The following is a 20,021-nucleotide window of genomic DNA, read 5'->3' on the forward strand; positions in this document are numbered from 1 at the left end:
ACAAACATACAACATCATGCGTTTTGCCATCCAATCCACGCCCACCACTCCTCGATTAGATCCTTCTGAAGTTCATCATGCGCTTCGGCACGTCGAATTGCATGATAGGAGGCAACAAAGCGGGCCACCCTCTCAACCCTCCCTTGCACTCGCGCGGGGTGTCCCAGCAACTTATACTGAGAGTAGTCCAAATCTTGCTCACGCTTGTTCGTCGACGGAACGGGGCGCCGAGGGACGGCCGCGGCGGAGGAAGCAGCGGCGGCCACCGGGGAAGAGGGGGAAGCGGCGCGCGCGGTGGGGAACGGCGGGGGGAAGCGCTGACTGGTCGCTGAAGAGGATGAGGAGGTCGCGCGCGAGAGTGGATATTTCAGATCCGACGGTTGATGGACATTCGCGCGGACGAGTCGCTGTACAGCGCGCGGTAGAGTATATTTACTCCTTCGTTATTAATCCGGAATTCCTGATTGAATATGCGTTGCCACTGCGCATTGCTGATTTTGAAGTTTTTCACATAAACAAGGCTAGTGGAGCACTTTCAGGCTTGATCTGTATTTGCTTAATATGTAGATGTTGGTTTTTGGTCTGTATTTGCTCAGTGAGACTTAATTGAGATAAGTATGCAAAGGTGAAACAACGATTAACAGGTAACAAAACGCATCCTTGGGGAATCCAACGATGCGGGATGGTCCAAGCGCAGCGACCGATCTACTCACGCCTATTACTGGCCTTATTATTGTTTTTTCGTAAAGACATGAGCAAATACGAGTCAATCTGTAGGCAGCAGTCAAGCTTGGTAATAGGAAGAGTGGCGGGCAAGTTTAGAGTAGCGCGCAAGTTTCGTAGCATGGTAAAGAAGCCCCTCTGTACAAGAACCAGGACACACTGCTGTGCAACCAAAACAATTAATCACCTCCATCGTTTGTGAGTTTGAGTTTCTATCAGAGGGCTCCACTTGAATCCGCGACGGCGACGGCGACGGCGACGAGATAGGCCCACCCTACGTACCCTGCGCCGGTCAACACCTCCTCCACCCCTCCGCCGCCGCAATGGGCGCGAAAGACAAGGCGCAGGCCCGGGCCCGGGCCCCGCCCCCCGCCGTCGTGCCGGACGAGGCGTACCTGGAGGCGGTGACGGGGAAGCGGGACCGCCTGTTCGAGCAGATACTGGACAGGCAGGCCCGCCAGCGCGCCCAAAACGGCGGCAGTCCCATCAAGTCAGTTCTCGATTGCTCTGTTTTGAGTGAGCGTCGTACGGTTATCACCCAATCTCTACCGAAAAAGCATGGACTGCGGGCATATGCTCTCTGCCTAGTACTACTGTACTAACATATTCAAGTCTTCTAATATAAGATCTTGAATCATACCTCTGATTAGCTTGTTAAACATTCAAGCGCACGCACAAAGTTTGTGGCAATATGGCTCTCCATCCTTTAGCTATATTGCGTTCATTTTTCGCATTGCTGGTCACCTCGTGCTAAGATGCAATTCATTGGTTTGAATCTGGTAGAATGCTTGTCTACTAAATTGATTCACTCATTTTCTTTGTTTTCGAAACTTTCTCAAATAACTACCTGTGCTGAACTAATCTAGCATCCCTTTTTCTAATCAATTCTTGTTTTATACTGTACATTTTAGATGAATTTCCCTAAAAGGTAGAGGATGATCCATGAATTAATCTAACCATCAACTAAAAAAACTCCTAGATGAAAACATAACAGAAAAGACAGAAAAACTCTTTGCTTTGGATCTAGGAATCGCCAGCTTCACGTGGCTGCAATTAGTGTGCTTTCATGAACGATACTGTATTATTATTTTCACTACGATGCTTCAGGATAACTTTGCATGATGGCACGGTCAAGGAAGGGAAGAAGTGGATGTCGACCCCTATGGACATCGCGAAGGAGATATCAAGCGGGCTAGCAGCTAGCTGTTTGATAGCTCAAGTGAACGGAGGACTGTGGGACATGACAAGGCCACTGGAAGGTGACTGCGAACTGAACTTGCTCACCTTCGATAGCAAAGAAGGGCGGGACACTCTGTGGCACTCGAGTGCCCACATTCTCGGAGAGGTGCGTTCAAAGCTTGTCCTTGTCAATTTATCTTTTGGTGAGTATAGCATGGTAAAATATAAAAAAACCCACAACCCCTTGGGGTTATCCTGCGCTTGAAAAAGAAGAACTAGGAAAAGGAAAAAATATAGCGATAGTTTTATTCTTCGTCGCCGTAAGTAAATACGTAACTAGGAATATGGAAAATTGCATTTTTGGAATTTGCAATAATGTGATGGGCGAACGACGGGAATTGAACCCACGCATGATGGATTCATAATCCACTGCCTTGATCCACTTGGCTACATCCGCCCCTTATCCAGCTAAAGGATTTTTTTTCTTTTTTCCATTGATCATTATTCTATTTATTCTGACCTCCGTACTTCGATCGAGATATTGGACATAGAATGCCACTCTTTAAAAAGGAAAAAAAAGAAATATAGTTCATTTTTCAATTCAATTTTTTCTCTAACCCAAGATGCACATACGCAGGCTCTCGAGCGTGTGTACGGCTGCAAACTATTTATCGGTCCTTGTACTGCGAGAGGGGAAGGTTTCTACTACGACGCCTACTATGACAATGCCACACTGAATGGCTCGCACTTTGGTCTCATCGAAGACTGAGCTCGAAGAGCAGTCGCGGAAAAGCAACCGTTTGAACGCATCGAAGTCTCCAGGGCCGAAGCTCTCGAGTTTTTCGCTGAGAACAAATTTAAGGTTGAAATCATTAATGAATTGCCCGAGGACAAGCCCATTACGGGGGTGTTTGGTTCAGGGACTTTTTAGTCCCAGAGACTAGAAAAAGTCCCTAGAAACCAAACGGGAGGGACTTTTTCTACAGGGACTAGAAAAAGACTCTACTAGAGAGTCTTTTTTGATTAGTCCCTGGGACTAGAAAAAGTCCTAGGACTTCTGAACCAAACACCCCCTACATTATATAGATGTGGTCCTTTGGTTGACCTATGCCGTGGACCGCACATCCCGAATACTTCCTTCGTTAAAGCTTTTGCTTGCCTCAAGGTAATTTGGTCTTCTTTCTTTAGCGAAGTTCTCATCTTGATGGGATTTAGTAGTATTTCAGATTTGAATGTACATGTAAATATTTTATAGGCTTCGTCCTCATATTGGAGGGGAAAAGCAGACCGTGAGAGCCTGCAGAGAGTATATGGGATTTCTTTCCCTCGTTCTAAACTTCTCAAGGTACATCATCATGCAATTTTCTCTAATTTCTACTGGGATCTTGATATGGAAAGTCAGATATGACTTGTTACTATACACAGAATAAGTACCTCGGACTTATCAAACATGGTAACAAAAGTCGAAACTGATTTCAATACCACTGTAGGCAGTTATTTGATCTGGTTTTAGATGTCAGCAGTGCAAGATAAGAGCGCAAGCTGAACTTGTTTCTTTGAATTGTAACTATACATTTCTAACGATTATGTTTATGCTCTCATTTTATGAAAACCTGTTATGTTTCACATACACTTTTATTGCTTGATAATCTGCAGGAATATCAATGTATGATGGAGGAGGCTGCGGAGCGCGATCATAGGTTATTGGGGGAGTCCCAGAAACTCTTCTTTTTCGATTCGCTTAGGTACCTTGGCATTCTTGATTAGATTTGTCTTTTTTATACTACTATTTTTCATTCCTTTTACATCTTTGGGTCATGGTCATGTGCTAGACCTTTGATTAGCTTCACCCCTGTGCAGCCCAGGAAGTTGCTTCTTCCTTCCACATGGTAAAAAAATAGTTAACAAATTGAAGGCTTTTTTGCGACAAAAATACAGGGACAGAGGCTACCAAGAGGTAAGTGTTCATTTGGTAGGTACTCCAAGTAGTGATCTAAAACGTCTTATATTACTTTACAGAGGGAGCAGTAAATACCTTTTCAGATCATTGACTGTTACATCTGTTTCCTTTGCTTATGTTCCTTATGTATTTGTTAGGTTGAGAGTCCAACTGTTCTCAAGATGAAGCTTTGGGAAACATCTGGGCATAGTGCGAACTACAAGGAGAACATGTTTGTTTTTGAGGTAAGCACCTGGTATGAACACATTACCGCAGGTGTGCTCGATGGAAGGCGGTATCGGGTAATAGAAGGAACTGGAAGATGGATATCGGGTTTTCTTGCTTGCTTTATTCATCTGGCCAAGTCCCCTTTACAGGGAGTAGAAACTATCTCAATAAGAGGAAACTTCTTGAAATATTTGATAAGAGGCTTCTAATTAAACCCAACGAAAAAAATAGCGTGCTACAAAATATAGCGTGGTCCTTCTTTAAATGCTACACAAGTTATAACGCGCTAATAGCGTGCTATATTTCAGAATAGCGTTTGCAAAAAAATGCCAAATATATCCAGAAATAAAGTATTTCAGTAACTTCAGACAACATCATAGAGAGACATAATTTAGCCATAGATAGGAAGCATAAATTTTAAACTGAATCTCAAACTTTAGTCAATCTATTCAACATATAAACTCTGAACATTGAGCACCGAGCCTATATCTACCATGCAGTAACCACCAAATAAACCTGCGTTGGCCTACATCTACTTTGAACGCTATAACGCTACACGCTACAACGTTATAGCGGCCTGTAGCGCGCTAATTACGTGAATAGCGCCGTAGCGGCCGAATTTGCTAAAATATAGCGTTTCCTTTCCGAATACGCTATAACGGCGCTATAACGCGGTTATAGCGCGCTATTTTTTTCGTTGATTAAACCACATTAGTAACTGAAAGAACACAGGTGGATAAAATAGAAGCCACAGCTTATCTCCAGCTCGACTTGCCACCATCAACTCTATCGTGCACACGCACTACTACAGAGCGGTTACTAGTAACGGGCCCGAAATGCCCATAGTGAAGAGCAGGCCAACCCGTCACTAGTAATCTGTCACTGGTACTTGCATACAAGTGACGGGCGGGCTTCAGCTATAAGGGTTTTTGCAGTAGTGACGCCCTGGTGGCCTCTTTTTCTGTAGTTCCGCGCCCACATAACGGCACATGCATGTAAAATGTTACTCCCTCCAATCCATATTAATTGTCGCTGATTTAATACAAATTTGTACTAAATCAGCGACAATTAATATGGATCGGAGGAAGTATAACATAATTGTAAGTATGACAGGAGATTTGTTTTGCACAAGTCACAGAATATATCACCATCAAGTTAGAGACTGTTATGCAACTGTAACTTCTGTTGACTTATATGTGCGCGTGCATGTGTATGTTAGGCGTATTTGTAGTATCTAAGGATGCTTATTTGTTTTATTATTGTGCAGATCGATGGAGAGGAGTTTGGTCTTAAGCCAATGTATTGCCCTGGGCATTGCATAATATTTAAGCACGAGACTCGTTCTTACAGAGGTGAGCTCCTTCTCTAATTTTAATTATGCTGTATATTTACTCCTTCGTTATTAATCCTGAATTCCTGATTGAATATGCTACAGAGTTGCCACTGCGCATTGCTGATTTTGGAGTTCTTCACAGAAACGAGGCTAGTGGAGCACTTTCAGGCTTGACACGCGTTAGAAGATTCCAACAGGTAAGGCTTAATGCTATCCCTTAAGTTGCTAGTTTCAACAATTTTAATTGCCAGTTAGCGTCTCACAATTTTATTTCTTCCATTATTTAATCATTTTTTTATATCATTCCTGCAGGATGATGCCCATATTTTTTGCAGAGAGAGCCAAGTAAGTTTGGTAGACATAGACCATGCATTTTTGTTAATATTCTACTCCCTCCATCACAAAATAAGTATCGCTGATTTATTACAAAGTTAGTACAAAGTTGTACTAAATCAGTGACACTTCTTTTGGGACGGAGGGAGTATTATTTAAGAAAGGGATTAAATTTCTTAGTGGAGATTGTACTCTTGTGTGTGCCATTTCCAGCAAATTCCAGTTCTTTTGCATATTCCCCACATAAAAGTGTTTGTTATGACTCTTTTTTTACAGTAGTTTCACTGTGGCTTGGATTTAGATCAGATGTTTCTCTCAGGTTGTATCACTGCCTACGTTTAAATAGAAGTTATTTCTTTGTTGCAGATCAAAGAGGAAGTTAAGAGTGTCTTGGAATTCATTAATTATGTCTACGGCATATTTGGGTTTAACTACGAGTTGGAGTGATCAACGGTAATCATATAATCTTATCTATATTTTGGGAGCATCTACAAACTATTTGGAACTTTAGATCTATATATATTTTCTAAACTTCAAAATGGTCGAGACACTAATTTATTTCTCCCATATTATGTGTGTGGAATTCTTTTAATTAATTTTCTTGTTTGTGGAATTCTTATCTGCTATCATAGTTATGTATCTAGAAAACTTGGGCCACATGGCCTATCCTACTTCTACATGTACCTAGTTAATAAATTTACATATTTACAACATTTAAATCTAATAATTGTTGTAGATTATTGATTAATCAATAATCTTGACATCTTACATTTGTTTTTTCTAGAGACCAGAGAAGTATTTAGGTGATATTGAAACCTGGAACAAAGCAGAACAACAACTGGCAGAAGCCTTGGATGAGTTTGGGAAGCCATGGGAGGTAACTTTAAGGGTCATTTTCCCTTAATGTTCGCATCACTCTGTGCTGCTAGATGTTCAGCATCTAGTATTTCCAGTATAGGAAAAGGGGGACTTTTCACTAAATTATTCTATAATTTCTAATTATACCTGCATTTGACCACTGCCCTGATTTCATGCCCCCAAAATATTTTCTATGATCACATTATTATGCTTTGGCTTGTCAATGTTGATTTCTTACTCAATTAAGTTATACTCTATGATTGTCTACAGTGGTATTAGAATAAAATTTAATGATGATATGCTTTATACAAGCGATTGGCATCTGATGAGCATCAACATATTTCACTCTGGCATAAATGTTGTTTTTAGTTTCACAGTTACTAATTTGAATATCTGTATATCTTTTAAGTCATATTATGGTTGAAATTCCAATTTGTATCTGCCTCACAATAATGTCTAAGTGCTATATCCCTATACCAAGAAACTGCTTGGACCTGACTGCTTGTTGGACCTTCAATCAGATTACTAAATTTAGATGTCATTGTGCAGATTAATGAAGGAGATGGTGCTTTCTATGGCCCAAAAATTGATATCGGTGTGTTTGATGCCCTCAAAAGAAAATTTCAGTGTGCAACACTTCAGGTTCTATAGTTCTTATGTATGTTTGCATAAACTGTAGACAATATTCTCTTTTCTAACCTTTAATGCCTGTTACAGCTGGATTTTGCGCTGCCTGTTCGCTTCAAGCTGACTTATGCAGCAGAGGAGGAAGCCAAGCTTGAGAGGCCTGTAATCATACATAGGGCAATACTAGGATCGGTTGAAAGGATGTTTGCCATTCTTTTGGAGCATTACTGCGGTAAATGGCCGTTATGGCTCAGCCCTCGTCAAGCCATTGTTTGCTCTATATCGTCCGATTCACTAGAATATGCAAAACAGGTAAATGGCCCTTGTGTGTTAGTTTGAAATCTGTTGGTGACTGTTTTTCCATTCGGTATGTTTAGCAGTTTGTCAGTATCTTAGCTGGTTCTCGTGGTAATCAATCAGCCAGAGTTTTTTTCTTTCGGGTTGAATGACAATCCGCTTCTGATGCACAGGTTCATGCTAAGATACATAACGCTGGATTTGATGTTGAAATCGACATGACTGATAAGAAACTTCCGAAGAAGGTAATTCTTGTTAGATGTGTATAGTCTCTTTTCGGTTTATCCCCATTGTATAAGGGGTTTTCTGCACTTTACCACACATGTATATGTATTGGCCTTTGGCCCTCAGTAAAGTTAGTTGCTGTTCATCCAACATGGTATCAGATGTTAGGTTCCCCTCTCTCCCGCACGCTGCAACTCCGTGCTAGCTTCTCTCCCGATTCCGGTCCTTCCCGTCGCGGATCCGGCTGCCCCGGCCCGGTTGCTGCCACCTCTTGCCCGGCCGGCCGCCCCTCGTCACGGATCCCGCTGTCTCTTCGTCCCGCCCTCCCCAGCTGCCTGTCTCGGCCGCCGTCCTTCCCAACCGGCAACTGCTCCGCCTCGTCGCCTCAAGCTCGTTCGGCGGCCGGCCGCTCCCTCGCGCCTCCGCTGCTGACCGGCCCGGCCGCTCCTCTCCTTCCCGCCGGACCCGCTTCCTGCTGCTGCCGCAGGTCCCTGGCCTCTGCTCGCCTGGCCGTGCGAGCGCGCCTGCGGGAGTGCGCGTGGGGGCTTCCCGCGAGCGGCCGCTCGATCCAGCGAGCGCGTGGGGGCTTACCGCGAGCGGGCGCTCGATCCAGTGAGCGATTGCTCGATCCCGCTTGATCTCGATCGGGATTTACTGTTCCCGTTGACTCCAAAAAAAAGACAGAAGGAGGGATATCTCAGTATGTCATCTTCGGGCTATGTGGCTGTTCCTCGCTGTTCGGTGATCTTCGATGGCACCAACTATGCTGAGTTTGTGGGCTTCATGCGCGTCCATATGCGTGGACTCCTTTTGTGGGGTGTTCTCTCTGGCGAGGTCCCTTGTCCGCCATGCCCTATTGCCCAGTGGCCCCAATCCCACCAGCGCCGCCGGTCCTTGCTGCTGATGCTTCTCAGGCTGACCGGGATGCCGCCAAGGCTCTCGATGATGCTGCGGTTGACGCTTATGATCAGCAGGTCTCCGCATATTCTGATGCTCTTTCTGTCTACCGGGATGATCTGTCTGCTTACACTCAGTGGTGCAATGATGATGCTCGGGTTGCTGCCGTTCTCACTGCGAGTGTCCTTCCTCAGTTTGCTTCGGAGTTTATGGGCCTCGGCACTGTTGCAGCAATGTGGTCCTATCTTTGTCAGCGCTATCAGCCCTCTGGCGATGCTCTATACCTCTCTGTGGTGCGTCAGGAGCATGCTCTTCAGCAGGGTGACTCGTCTGTTGATGAGTTCTATTCACAGTGCTCTGCCATCTGGCGTCAGCTTGACTCACTGAGGACAGTTGTTTGTGGCACTTGCCGCTGCTGTCAGACTACGCGGTCTAACTTGGAGTTTCAGAGGGTTCATGAGTTCTTATCTCGTCTCCGCTCCGAGTTTGAGCCCCGACGGGCTCACTTACTTGCTCGTGGTCGTGTTCATATCTCGGAGGTACTTGCTGAGCTTCGTGCTGAGGAGACCCGTCTTCGCTCTGCTGGGTTACTTGTGGTTCCTTCAGTGTTGGCCACCCGAGCTCCTGTGTCATCTGCTCGCCTCACTGCTCCACCACTCTTGCCCACTCCTTCAGGGGGGGTGAGCCGTCCTCTTTATGCTGAGAAGAGTACGTCGCGCCGTGACACTTTCTGTGGTTACTGCTCCCGGTCAGGTCACCCAGAGTCTGATTGTTGCCAGAAGAAGCGAGACCAGAGACGCTCCCCTTCCAGTGGCCCTCCTGCGTCTTCCTCGACTCAGTCACTCACTGACCAGGACATTGTACGCCTCAAGCGTCTACTTGCCTCCTCTGGCTCCTCGTCGACTGGTTCAGCTGCTGCTATGACTGCATCCCCTTCTACATCACCGCAGGCCTCTACATAGTCAGGTACATCCTCGTGGGTTCTGGATTCTGGAGCCTCCTTTCATATGTCTTCCGATTCTTCTGTGTTGTCTTCTCTCCGACCTCTTGATTCACCTGTTAATGTTCTTACCGCCGATGGCACACCTCTTCCTGTTGCTAGTCGTGGTCTTCTTTCCACTCCATCCTTTTCTGTTCCTAGTGTTTCCCATGTTCCTCGCCTTACCATGAATCTTTTTTCTGCTGCCCAACTCACTGATTCTGGTTGTCGTGTCATTCTTGATACCGACTCTTGCTCCATTCAGGATCGTCGCACCAAGGTTTGGTTGGTGCTGGCCCCCGGCGCCGTAAGTCAGAGGGCCTTTGGGAGGTTGACTGGCTTTGTGTTCCTTCCGCTGCCACCACTTCTGCCAACTCCCATGCTCTTGCTGCCTCTTCGTCTACGTCATTCCAGCAGTGGCATCATCGTCTTGGTCACATCTGTGGCTCTCGCTTGTCTACGTTAGTTCGTCAGGGCCTCTTAGGGTCTGTATCTAGAGATGTCTCCTTACATTGTAATGGTTGCAGACTTGGCAAACAGACTCAGTTACCTTATCCTACTAGTGAGTCTGTATCTCAGCGTCCTTTTGACTTAGTTCATTCTGATGTCTGGGGTCCCGCTCCCTTTGATTCGAAAGGTGGTCATCGCTACTATGTTTTGTTTATTGATGATTTCTCTCGCTACACTTGGCTCTACTTCATGAAATCTCGTAGCGAGGTTCTCTCTATATACAAACGATTTGCTGCCATGGTTCGTACCCAGTTTTCCACGCCCATTCGTACTTTTTCGTGCTGACTCTGCTGGAGAGTATATCTCTCAGCTGTTGCGTGGTTTTCTCGCGGAACAGGGTACTCTTGCCCAGTTCTCATGTCCTGGTGCTCATGCTCAAAATGGCGTTGCAGAACGTAAGCATCGTCATTTGCTTGAGACGGCTCGTGCGCTGATGATTGCTGCTTCCCTTCCACCCCATTTTTGGGCTGAGGCTGTTTCTGCATCCACCTATCTCATCAACATTCAGCCATTGACTGCTTTGCAGGGTGGTATTCCTCTGGAGTGTCTCACTGGTCGCTCTCCTGACTACTCCGCTCTCCGTATGTTTGGATGTGTGTGCTATGTTCTTCTTGCCCCCCGAGAACGCACCAAACTGACTGCTCAGTCGGTTGAGTGTGTTTTCCTTGGTTACAGTGATGAGCACAAGGGCTATCGGTGTTGGGATCCTGTGGGTCGTCGCTTGCGCATCTCGCGTGATGTGACTTTTGACGAGTCTCATTCCTACTACCCGCGTCCTTCTTCCTCGTGTTTCTTTGTGGACGATCTCTCTTTCCTTCTCCTTCCCGCTACACCCTGCTATGTGCCTCCTGTGTCATCTCTTTCTCCGGCACCTCTCATTTCTTCTCCTTCACCACCGATCCCATCTTCTCCATCCTCCTCCTCCACCTCTCCACCATCATCTCCAGTCTGTCGCCCTCTCTCACCGTTCCCTCTCCACTATACTCGTCGCCCTCGTTCTGAGGATGTCTCCCCTGACGCGCCTTCCACCTCTGGTGCACCTCTCCTCACGCCTCCCCCGGTTCACAACCTCCGGGCTCGGCCTTGCCCCCCGCCTGATCGCTACTCTCCTGCTCAGTATGGTCTTTCTGTTATTGCTGAGCCCACTTCCTATCAGACTGCCATGACTCAACCGGAATGGCAGCTTGCGATGGCAGAAGAGATTGCTGCCCTTGAGCGCTCTGGTACATGGGAGCTGGTTTCCCTTCCTTCCGGTGTTCGCCCCATCACCTGCAAGTGGGTCTACAAGATTAAGACACGCTCCGATGGTTCTCTTGAGCGTTACAAAGCTCGTCTTGTGGCCCGTGGTTTCCAGCAGGAGCAGGGACGCGATTATGATGAGACATTCGCTCCTGTGGCTCACATGACCACTGTCCGCACTCTCCTTGCTGTGGCTTCTGTTCGTCAGTGGTCTATCTCTCAACTTGATGTTCAGAACGCTTTTCTCAATGGCGAGTTGCGTGAGGAGGTTTACATGTAGCCACCACCGGGGTACTATGCTCCTGACGGTATGGTCTGTCGACTTCGCCGCTCCCTCTATGGTCTTAAACAGGCCCCTCGCGCCTGGTTTGAGCGCTTCGCCTCTGTGGTGACGGCCGCTGGTTTCTTGCCCAGTGATCATGATCCCGCGTTGTTTGTTCACACGTCTCCTCGTGGTCGGACTCTTCTCCTTCTTTATGTTGATGACATGATCATCACTGGTGACGACTCTGCCTACATTGCCTTTGTTAAGGCCCGCCTTCACGACCAGTTCCTCATGACTGATCTTGGTCCTCTTCGCTATTTTCTTGGGATTGAGATCTCCTCGACCTCTGATGGCTTCTACATCTCTCAAGAGAAATATATTCAGGATCTTCTCGCTCGAGCTGCTCTCAGTGATGACCGCACCGTTGTGACTCCTATGGAGCTCAACGTTCAGCTTCGTGCCTCTGATGGTGACCCTCTTCCTAATCCCACTCACTATCGTCACCTCGTTGGTAGCCTTGTCTATCTTGCTGTTACGCGTCCTGACATCTCCTATCCCGTTCACATCCTGAGTCAGTTTGTTTCAGCCCCCACCTCTGTCCACTATAGTCACCTCCTCCGTGTTCTACGATATCTTCGTGGCACGATCTCTCAGCGCCTTTTCTTTCCCCGCTCCAGTTCTCTTGAGCTCCAGGCTTACTCTGATGCTACCTGGGCTAGTGATCCCTCTGATCGACGCTCGCTGTCTGCTTATTGTGTCTTTCTTGGTGGCTCTCTTATTGCCTGGAAGACAAAGAAACAGACTGCAGTTTCTCGCTCGAGTACAGAGGCTGAGTTGCGAGCCATGGCTATGCTGACGGCTGAGGTGATCTGGTTACGGTGGTTACTTGAGGATTTTGGTGTGTCTGCTGCTACCTCGACTCCCTTACTGTCAGACAGTACTGGTGCTATCAGTATTGCGCGTGACCCGGTGAAGCATGAGCTCACTAAGCACATCGGTGTGGATGCCCACTTCGTGCGTGCTGCTGTGCAGGATCAGACTCTCGCTCTTCACTATGTGCCCTCTGAGTTACAGTTGGCTGACTTCTTCACGAAGGCGCAGACTCGAGCGCAGCATGCCTTTTTCCTCTCCAAACTCAGTGTTGTTGATCCACCATGAGTTTGAGTGGGGGGGAGGGGTGTTAGATGTGTATAGTCTCTTTTCGGTTTATCCCCATTGTATAAGGGGTTTCCTGCACTTTACCACACATGTATATGTATTGGCCTTTGGCCCTCAGTAAAGTTAGTTGCTGTTCATCCAACAATTCTATCACGCCTATTGGCATAAACTCTTTCTTTCTTTATTAGTAATTTTTAGTTACAATTTATTTCAGTATTTGAGTGGCAAGAAGGTAGTCTCAGTTATGTGGTGTAGTAGTTTTATTGTTGGATCTCATGGACCGTCCATCTCTTTTAGGCATTTATTTATTGTGCAGCTGCATGTTTACTTTATATCTCTGGCAGTTTAAGTAAATACAGCTTGTGCAGATCTCAAAACATAATAGTTCATGTATCGTTATGACCGGTTTCATTTTCAGGTATACGATGCACAGTTAGCCCAGTTCAACTATATTCTTGCCGTGGGCCCAAAAGAGGTGGAATCTGAAATGGTTTGACTTCTTCACACCCACTGTTGTCGATAAAAGCATTAGTTATGCCTTGTATGAGATTCTGAATTATATATGTGGATGGATGGCTCCTACTATTGCAGGTTACCGTCAGGGTGAGAGATAAGCGGGAACTCTCCACAATGAGCGTTGACGATCTCATCTCTCTGTTAAGGGACGAAGTAGCGGCCTATAGATAGGGCTGGCAGACAAGCTCGAAGTTCGCGAGCCTTTGAACTATGAGGACCTTTTAATTATGATGAAGTTTTAGATCCTTGTTGTATTGTACCGTGTCTTGAACGTCTGAGCCTTGACGTACTACATGACTTGAGGACCATTTTGGGAGTTTTATCGAGTTGGCCTGTATGAAAGAACAAAGCGTGTCCTGTTTTTACCAAGTCTATGAAGACTGGGCTACGTGCTTTGCTCGGTTGTCCTAGGCATCGTTTATACTCCTTTATAGCGCCCGCGTATGTACGGGGTTTCACCTGAAATAGAAGAACGCGGCAGACGACGGCCGGCGTGCGGCGTGACCTCGGCGTTGGGGAGCGGCGGCCGCTGACGGTGATTCCCTTTTACTTTACTGGACCCGCGGCCGAGAGCTGCAGAGATAGACCGACGAGCTGCTGCCGCCGCTGCTCTCCGGCCGCCCCGCGCAGGTTTGTTGCCGCGTCAGGCCCGTCCGCCCCTCCCTCCCCTGTCTAAACGCACAAGCTGTTCGGCGCAATGCCTCAGAAGACACATTTCCTTTCTTCACTTTATTGCTCTTTCAGATTCAGATAGATCGATCGACCGGAGCCATGCCTCTCCCTGCGAACCTTGTAATGGGGTCCGCCTTCGTCGCGCTCGGCGTCGCGCTCCTCGCCGGCTTCCTCTACGTCGCCGTCTGGTCCAAGGCCCTCGCGCCGAGCGACAACTGGTTCTTGCTCGCCGTTCAAAACGACAGGTACCATCAGTGATATCTCTCGCCTCACCTGGAGCACTGCTTCGCTTTGGTTTTGAGATTGCCGCGTTATTGCTCCGCCTGATCCGTTCATTGTTTTCCAGGTATTACTGCTTGCTTGTGCCCCTGACGGTCCCCGTCATAATCGTGGCTGTGTACCTGCATTGGCTGAGCATGAAGATGTTTAAGCATGCGTGAGGAGTAGCCGTGCTAAACAAAATCCATGTTGTTGAGAATCATCGTAGGCATCATGAGTTCATCACACTTAAGATTGCAATATTTTTTCTATATAAGACAAATTTCCTAGTGACTTTTTTCTTCTTTAGGGGAAACTACGTGCATTTTTTTTACCAGAAAATGGGCTTGATCATATTATAACTAAGGTGTGAGAGCATCTCTAGCCGATCCCTTATAATTTAACTCCTAAGGGCATCTCTAACCGATCTCCTATAATCCTTTAGTGGAGATAGTAGAGGCAAAATTATTCTTCTCAGCCCAAAAACTACCTCCCCACCGGCGCCGCCCCTACTCGTCGCAGTCATCACCGATGCCCCTGATCCCCGCTGGTATGGAGAAGCAAGACCATTCCACCACCCCGCCGGCTGCCATGGCCATCGACGCGTCGTTGCCCGAAACGACCACTGCACCGCTGCCCACGCCAAAAAATGTTGGGCACCAAAAACCTTCTTCGGGCCACCTCACCGGCAACCAGCGCCAATAGTAAGGTCGCTGCATCTCCGGTGACAGCAGGCCGCCATCCCGCTACTCCAACCGTCGGCAAGCGGGCAAGGAAGCCAATGGCGGCTGTGTCGGCGCTCGCCGAGGAGGTGGCAAAGAAGAAGGACAAGAAGGTGGCTCCAGTGCCTCATCCTCGTCCGGCGCCTTGAACCTCGTCTCTGACCACCCCTACGGCCACTCCTGTGGCGCGTCCAGCCGCCGCTGTCGACAACAAGGGCCGTGGCCGCCAAGTGGTCGATGAAATGCCATCAAGGTAAAAAATTGTCTTTTCATTTCGGTCAGTGCATTGTTTGGTATTGCTTCCAGATGGGACCACGGAAGAACAAAAACTTGCGACGGCGGAAAAAGTATTTCGGGTCGCTCTCTGTTGTATTGGGAACATTTGAGAATTTATAGAGGTGAAACTAGGTCAAGAGGTGCCACGAGGGACCCACAAGCCTGGAGGGCGCGCCTACCCCCCTAGGCACCCCCCGATCTTGTCGCTCCCTCGTAGCTCGTCTGGTCTTCTACTGAACCTTCTAGGGTCCCTTCTGGTTTAGAAAAAATTAATTCAAAGTTTTTTCTATATTTAGATTGTTTGATATTGATTTCCTGAAAATCTAAAAACAAGAAAAAAAACAACAACTGACACTGGGCACTAGGTTAATAGGTTTAACCCCAAAAAAGATATATAATTGCATATAAACATTCAAGATTGATATTATAGTAGCATGGAACAATCAAAAATTATATATACGCCGGATACGTATCAGGCACCTTCAGCTCCGCCTCTAGCTCGGGCTTGGGGATGCGGAGGTTGCCTTGCCGCGCGGATAGTGGTGTCAAAACAGCCCCGGGGGCTTGCACGCGGCGCGAGCCGACCACCTGCTCGTAGGAGTGGTCGTCCCACCGGGCGTGCCGTGCAACGACTTTCTTTTACGCCGGTGGGAACACACCCTCAAACCGCCAAAGACGGTTCAGACTGTCCTGCTCGAGGATCATCGGCCAGAGCATGTTGTTGACGCTGTAGAAAGGGTCGTCCCTCTCCTCCGGCAATAGCCTCACCTAGAACTCCCTCGTCCAAGCACGTATCCGGTCGAAGTCGGCCTCGGGGACCGACGACACCGAAATCCCCTCGATGCTAAGCTTCCACCCCGACGACAGTCGGATGTCCGGCGGCGTGACGCCGCCCAAACGGTCGAGCTCGTTCGCCTGCTAGATGATGAGGCTACTCCGCCCTCCTCCCCACATGGCCGACGCGACGACGTGGGCAGCGACTGTGTTTTAGGCTAGGGTTACTGGCGGTGGCGGCAGCGGCGGCGGCCTTCTTCTGGGCTCGGTGGCAATGGTGCAGTGCATGGGGGTGTGTGTGTGTGTCTGGAAGGAGAAGGGCGGTAGGTAGGACGCGCGAGTGGCCGGCTTAACGTTGTAATTAATGGCGGGTGCAACGTGGCTGACGGTGGCAGGCGGCAAGTGACTCGGCGCTTGTGGGTAAAATCCACGCCGGCAAGCGACTCAGCGTCTTATAGGTATCCATGTTGGCTTGCTGTGTGGGAAACTGCCGCCTCGTGCGGCGTGATTGATTGCTGACCACCCACATACGGTCGCGTACATGACGTGTATCGGCGAGCTCGAGCAGGCTACCAATTTTTTTTAAAGAGAGATCATAATGCACTTTATTATGAAGGGATAGAAAGATGTGTTTATGGATTGTAAAGAAATTGGAAAAGGAAAGACCTGACTGCAAATTGGAACCGGGAGGCGAACTCCGGATTTTGCTGGACCGGAAGGAGATGAATTCGATTTTGTTCGAACAAGAAAAGAATAAAAGAAAGAAGCTGAATTCGGTTCCTCTATGGCGTCAACCGCGCGGTGGGAGCGTGCCGCATGCCCGCATCATGTGCCAGGCCCCGGGGCTTCCAGAACGCTTTTGGTACCTCCGCCATTCCGCGACGGTACGCCGCCGTCGACCTAGACCGGGCAGACCGACGACGTCCTTGGCTGTGATAGCTACCTTGGAGGGCTCCCTGGCCGTTCGTGCCTGCCTATCCAGATGCCTGGTGGACGCCGTGTCGTCGCAGAAAGCATCCTAGTACAACTGCTGTCTTGCTCGGGTGGCGACGTTGCGGTTGCGCGGCTCGAAAATATCTCGGGGGCCATGACATGTGAAGATGCGCCAGGTGCTGCGTGTTGCTTGGGCGGGGCTGTACGACGCGTGGACACTTGGCTGAGCCTGAGCAGAGCTGGTTGGAAGAAACCAAACGAATTCTTTTCTTTGGAGACCTGGCTTGGTTGGTAGCCGGAACCCGGAAGGCACCCGCTTGGTGCGGCCCTGTGCGTTGATGTTCCATTTCTCTTCCTCTCATTCTCATGATCACGCGGATGCCCGGTGAGCGGGTGGCGCGTTGCCATGCGTACGCGTGGCAGCAGAGCATCGTAAAAACAAGAACAATGGCGTGCTTTCGGGAGAGTTCGCAACCATCTCCGCCACCTCCCCCTTCTCCTCCGTCCGTCTAAAAGGCGCAGGCCGGCACCAGTCTCCTGGGCACATCTATCCCACCAGTCCAAAGAGAGGCGTACTACGAGGGAGGGAGAGGCGCTCGGCTCGCCTGCGTGTGTCTCCACTTCTCGCGAGCCCGGCGTCACCCGCCGCCGGGCACGCACCACGCTCAACACCAAAGAAAATAGTGTAGGTCGTGTAGGCGAGGGCTAACCTGCAAATTAAACACTAGGCGATCAAGATGGTGGTGGAGGGACACGAAACCGACAAGAGCATCGAGATATGGAAGGTGAAGAAGCTGATCAAGGGGCTGGACGCGGCGAGGGGCAACGGAACGAGCATGATCTCGCTCATCATGCCGCCGCGCGACCAGGTGTCCCGGGTGGCCAAGATGCTGGGCGACGAGTACGGGACCGCCTCCAACATCAAGAGCCGGGTGAACCGCCAGTCCGTGCTGGCCGCCATAACCTCCGCCCAGCAGAGGCTCAAGCTCTACAGCCGGGTGCCCCCCAACGGGCTCGTGCTCTACACCGGCACCGTCGTCACCGACGACGGCAAGGAGAAGAAGGTCACCTTCGACTTCGAGCCCTTCCGTCCCATCAACGCGTCGCTCTACCTCTGCGACAACAAGTTCCACACCGAGGCACTGAGCGAGCTCCTCGAGTCCGACGACAGGTTCGGCTTCATCGTCATGGACGGCAACGGGACGCTCTACGGCACGCTGAGCGGCAGCAGCAGGGAGGTGGTGTACAAGTTCAGCGTGGACCTGCCCAAGAAGCACGGGCGGGGAGGGCAGTCCGCGCTCCGCTTCGCCCGCCTGCGCATGGAGAAGCGGCACAACTACCTGCGCAAGGCGGCCGAGCTCGCCACGCACTTCTTCATCAACCCTGCCACCAACCAGCCCAACGTCGTCGGGCTCATCCTGGCCGGCTCCGCCGATTTCAAGACCGAGCTGGGCAAGTCCGAGATGTTCGACCAGCGGCTGCAGGCCAAGATAATCAAGTCGGTCGACGTGTCGTACGGCGGGGAGAGCGGCTTCAACCAGGCCATTGAGATGTCTGTGGAGGTCCTGTCCGAGGTCAAGTTCGTCCAGGAGAAGAAGCTCCTTGGGAAGTACTTCGAGGAGATCAGCCAGGACACCGGGAAGTACGTCCTCGGCGTGCAGGACACCATGGCGGCCCTCGAGATGGGCGCGGTCCACACGCTGATCGTGTGGGAGAACCTCGACGTCAGGCGGTACGAGCTGAAGAACTCCGCCACGGGAGAGACGGTGGTGAAGTACCTCAACGGCGGCCAGGAGGCGGACCAGAGCAACTTCGTCGACGAGGCGACGTGCGGGGAGCTGGATGTTGTTGACAGGGTGCTGCTGCTGGAGTGGTTCGCCGAGAACTACCAGCAGTACGGCTGCAAGCTGGAGTTCGTCACCAACAGGTCCCAGGAAGGGTCGCAGTTCTGCCGGGGCTTCGGCGGCATCGGCGGGATCCTCCGCTACCCGGCGGACGTCGCCGCCTATGACGACGACGACGACGACATGCTGGATGACGACGTCTATGAAGACCTCGAATAGCAATCAACTGAAGCTTCAGTGCACACGGTCCGGGAGGAGCCTGTGCTGGCCACGACCGCGCCGGGACGAGACCCTGAAACATCCAAACGATCGGTGCAGGGGAAACAAGGTATGGTCCTCAGGTCCTGAAACTGACCATGGTTGATTCAGTTTCTGTTTGTTCTGCTTGATGTTGGATTCTTTCTTCTCTGTTCTTTCTGACTGACCTTAATCACATTCACAACGTGTGCTTTGAGCAGGAGGTGGAGAGAAGAGGATCTAAGCAATTGCGCAATCCAGATGTTGAGCCAGGCATGATGATAGCGTCGATGCTTTGGGGTTGAAAGGTTTCTTCCTCTCTGGATCCGTCCCTGGAAATTTGGTGATGCTACCAAGCAGCCGTTGCTGCCTTCTCTTGGTGCATCAGAGAATCCTTATTAGTCCTATTAGTTGCGAGTCTGAGTCACAGACTCACAGCGGTCGTCCTTCTATAATCTATATAATGTACTCAAGTGTCTTCGTGAGTTGCCTTATGAGCTTATATGCTACTACGGCAGCTGCTATGTTTGATCTACTTCCTGAAATAATGCTGCGTATGTGCTATGTTTGAGTTTATTTGTGAGATTTATTATTACTATGGTAAGACTCGAGTCCTATGTGGTACTTAGCATCTCTAGCCCTTCGCATCTCTAGCAGATTAGCAGATGCCCTAAACTTAATCCCTGAATCCTTCTTCCTATCCAAAATGTCAAAATTTTATTGAACTTTTGCTTAGCTAGCAGATCCTCTATAGTTTAATCTCCAAAATATCCGCCAAAATGTCAATTGTTTTGAGTAGTTTAATCTGAAAAAATCCCACTTCAAGTCTCACTCAATCCATAGGTAGATATGATGGACTCATGAAAAAAACCGCTCTCCTCTGACAAGACATGGCTTAGACGCAAGCTCAAGAGCACCTACCTCAGGCTTGCCTCCCTTGAGCATTCCATCCCGCACGAGAGATCAGGTCTCTCCTGGCTCCGCTGTGACTCCTCAATC

General features: G+C 49.1%; 2 protein-coding genes and 1 pseudogene across 2 annotated transcripts; 2 read left to right on the plus strand and 1 right to left on the minus strand.

Annotated features, from left to right (window-relative positions):
- The first annotated feature begins 901 nt into the window (after positions 1–901).
- LOC109737586 (threonine--tRNA ligase, mitochondrial 1-like) lies at positions 902–14,598 on the plus strand (annotated as a pseudogene).
- LOC141031387 (uncharacterized) lies at positions 14,036–16,883 on the minus strand. The gene is made up of 4 exons (XM_073506210.1): positions 16,875–16,883; positions 15,715–15,870; positions 14,332–14,430; positions 14,036–14,239 (listed from the first exon to the last, which is right to left on the minus strand). The coding sequence occupies exons 1-4, from the start codon at positions 16,881–16,883 to the stop codon at positions 14,036–14,038; spliced, it is 468 nt and encodes a 155-aa protein (XP_073362311.1).
- A 362-nt stretch (positions 16,884–17,245) lies between these two features.
- On the plus strand, positions 17,246–19,598 carry LOC109737585 (eukaryotic peptide chain release factor subunit 1-2). The gene is made up of 2 exons (XM_020296715.4): positions 17,246–19,113; positions 19,244–19,598. Exon 1 carries the CDS (start codon positions 17,679–17,681, stop codon positions 19,002–19,004), a length of 1,326 nt encoding a protein of 441 aa, XP_020152304.1. The 5' UTR covers positions 17,246–17,678; the 3' UTR covers positions 19,005–19,113; positions 19,244–19,598.
- The last annotated feature ends 423 nt before the right edge of the window (positions 19,599–20,021 follow it).

Source organism: Aegilops tauschii, chromosome 1 (assembly GCF_002575655.3).
Source record: "Aegilops tauschii subsp. strangulata cultivar AL8/78 chromosome 1, Aet v6.0, whole genome shotgun sequence".
NCBI classification, from domain to species: domain Eukaryota; kingdom Viridiplantae; phylum Streptophyta; class Magnoliopsida; order Poales; family Poaceae; genus Aegilops; species Aegilops tauschii.

Bases quoted from the DNA above. Each gene is read 5' to 3' on its own strand.
- LOC141031387 (XM_073506210.1), bottom strand. The intron at 14,431-15,714 runs GTGCCTGATACG...GATTTTGTTTAG, and splicing joins AGCTAGAGGCGGAGCTGAAG to CACGGCTACTCCTCACGCAT. The intron at 14,240-14,331 runs GTAATACCTGGA...GTGAGGCGAGAG, and splicing joins GTCAGGGGCACAAGCAAGCA to ATATCACTGATGGTACCTGT.
- LOC109737585 (XM_020296715.4), top strand. From the start codon at position 17,679: ATGGTGGTGGAGGGACACGAAACCGACAAGAGCATCGAGATATGGAAG.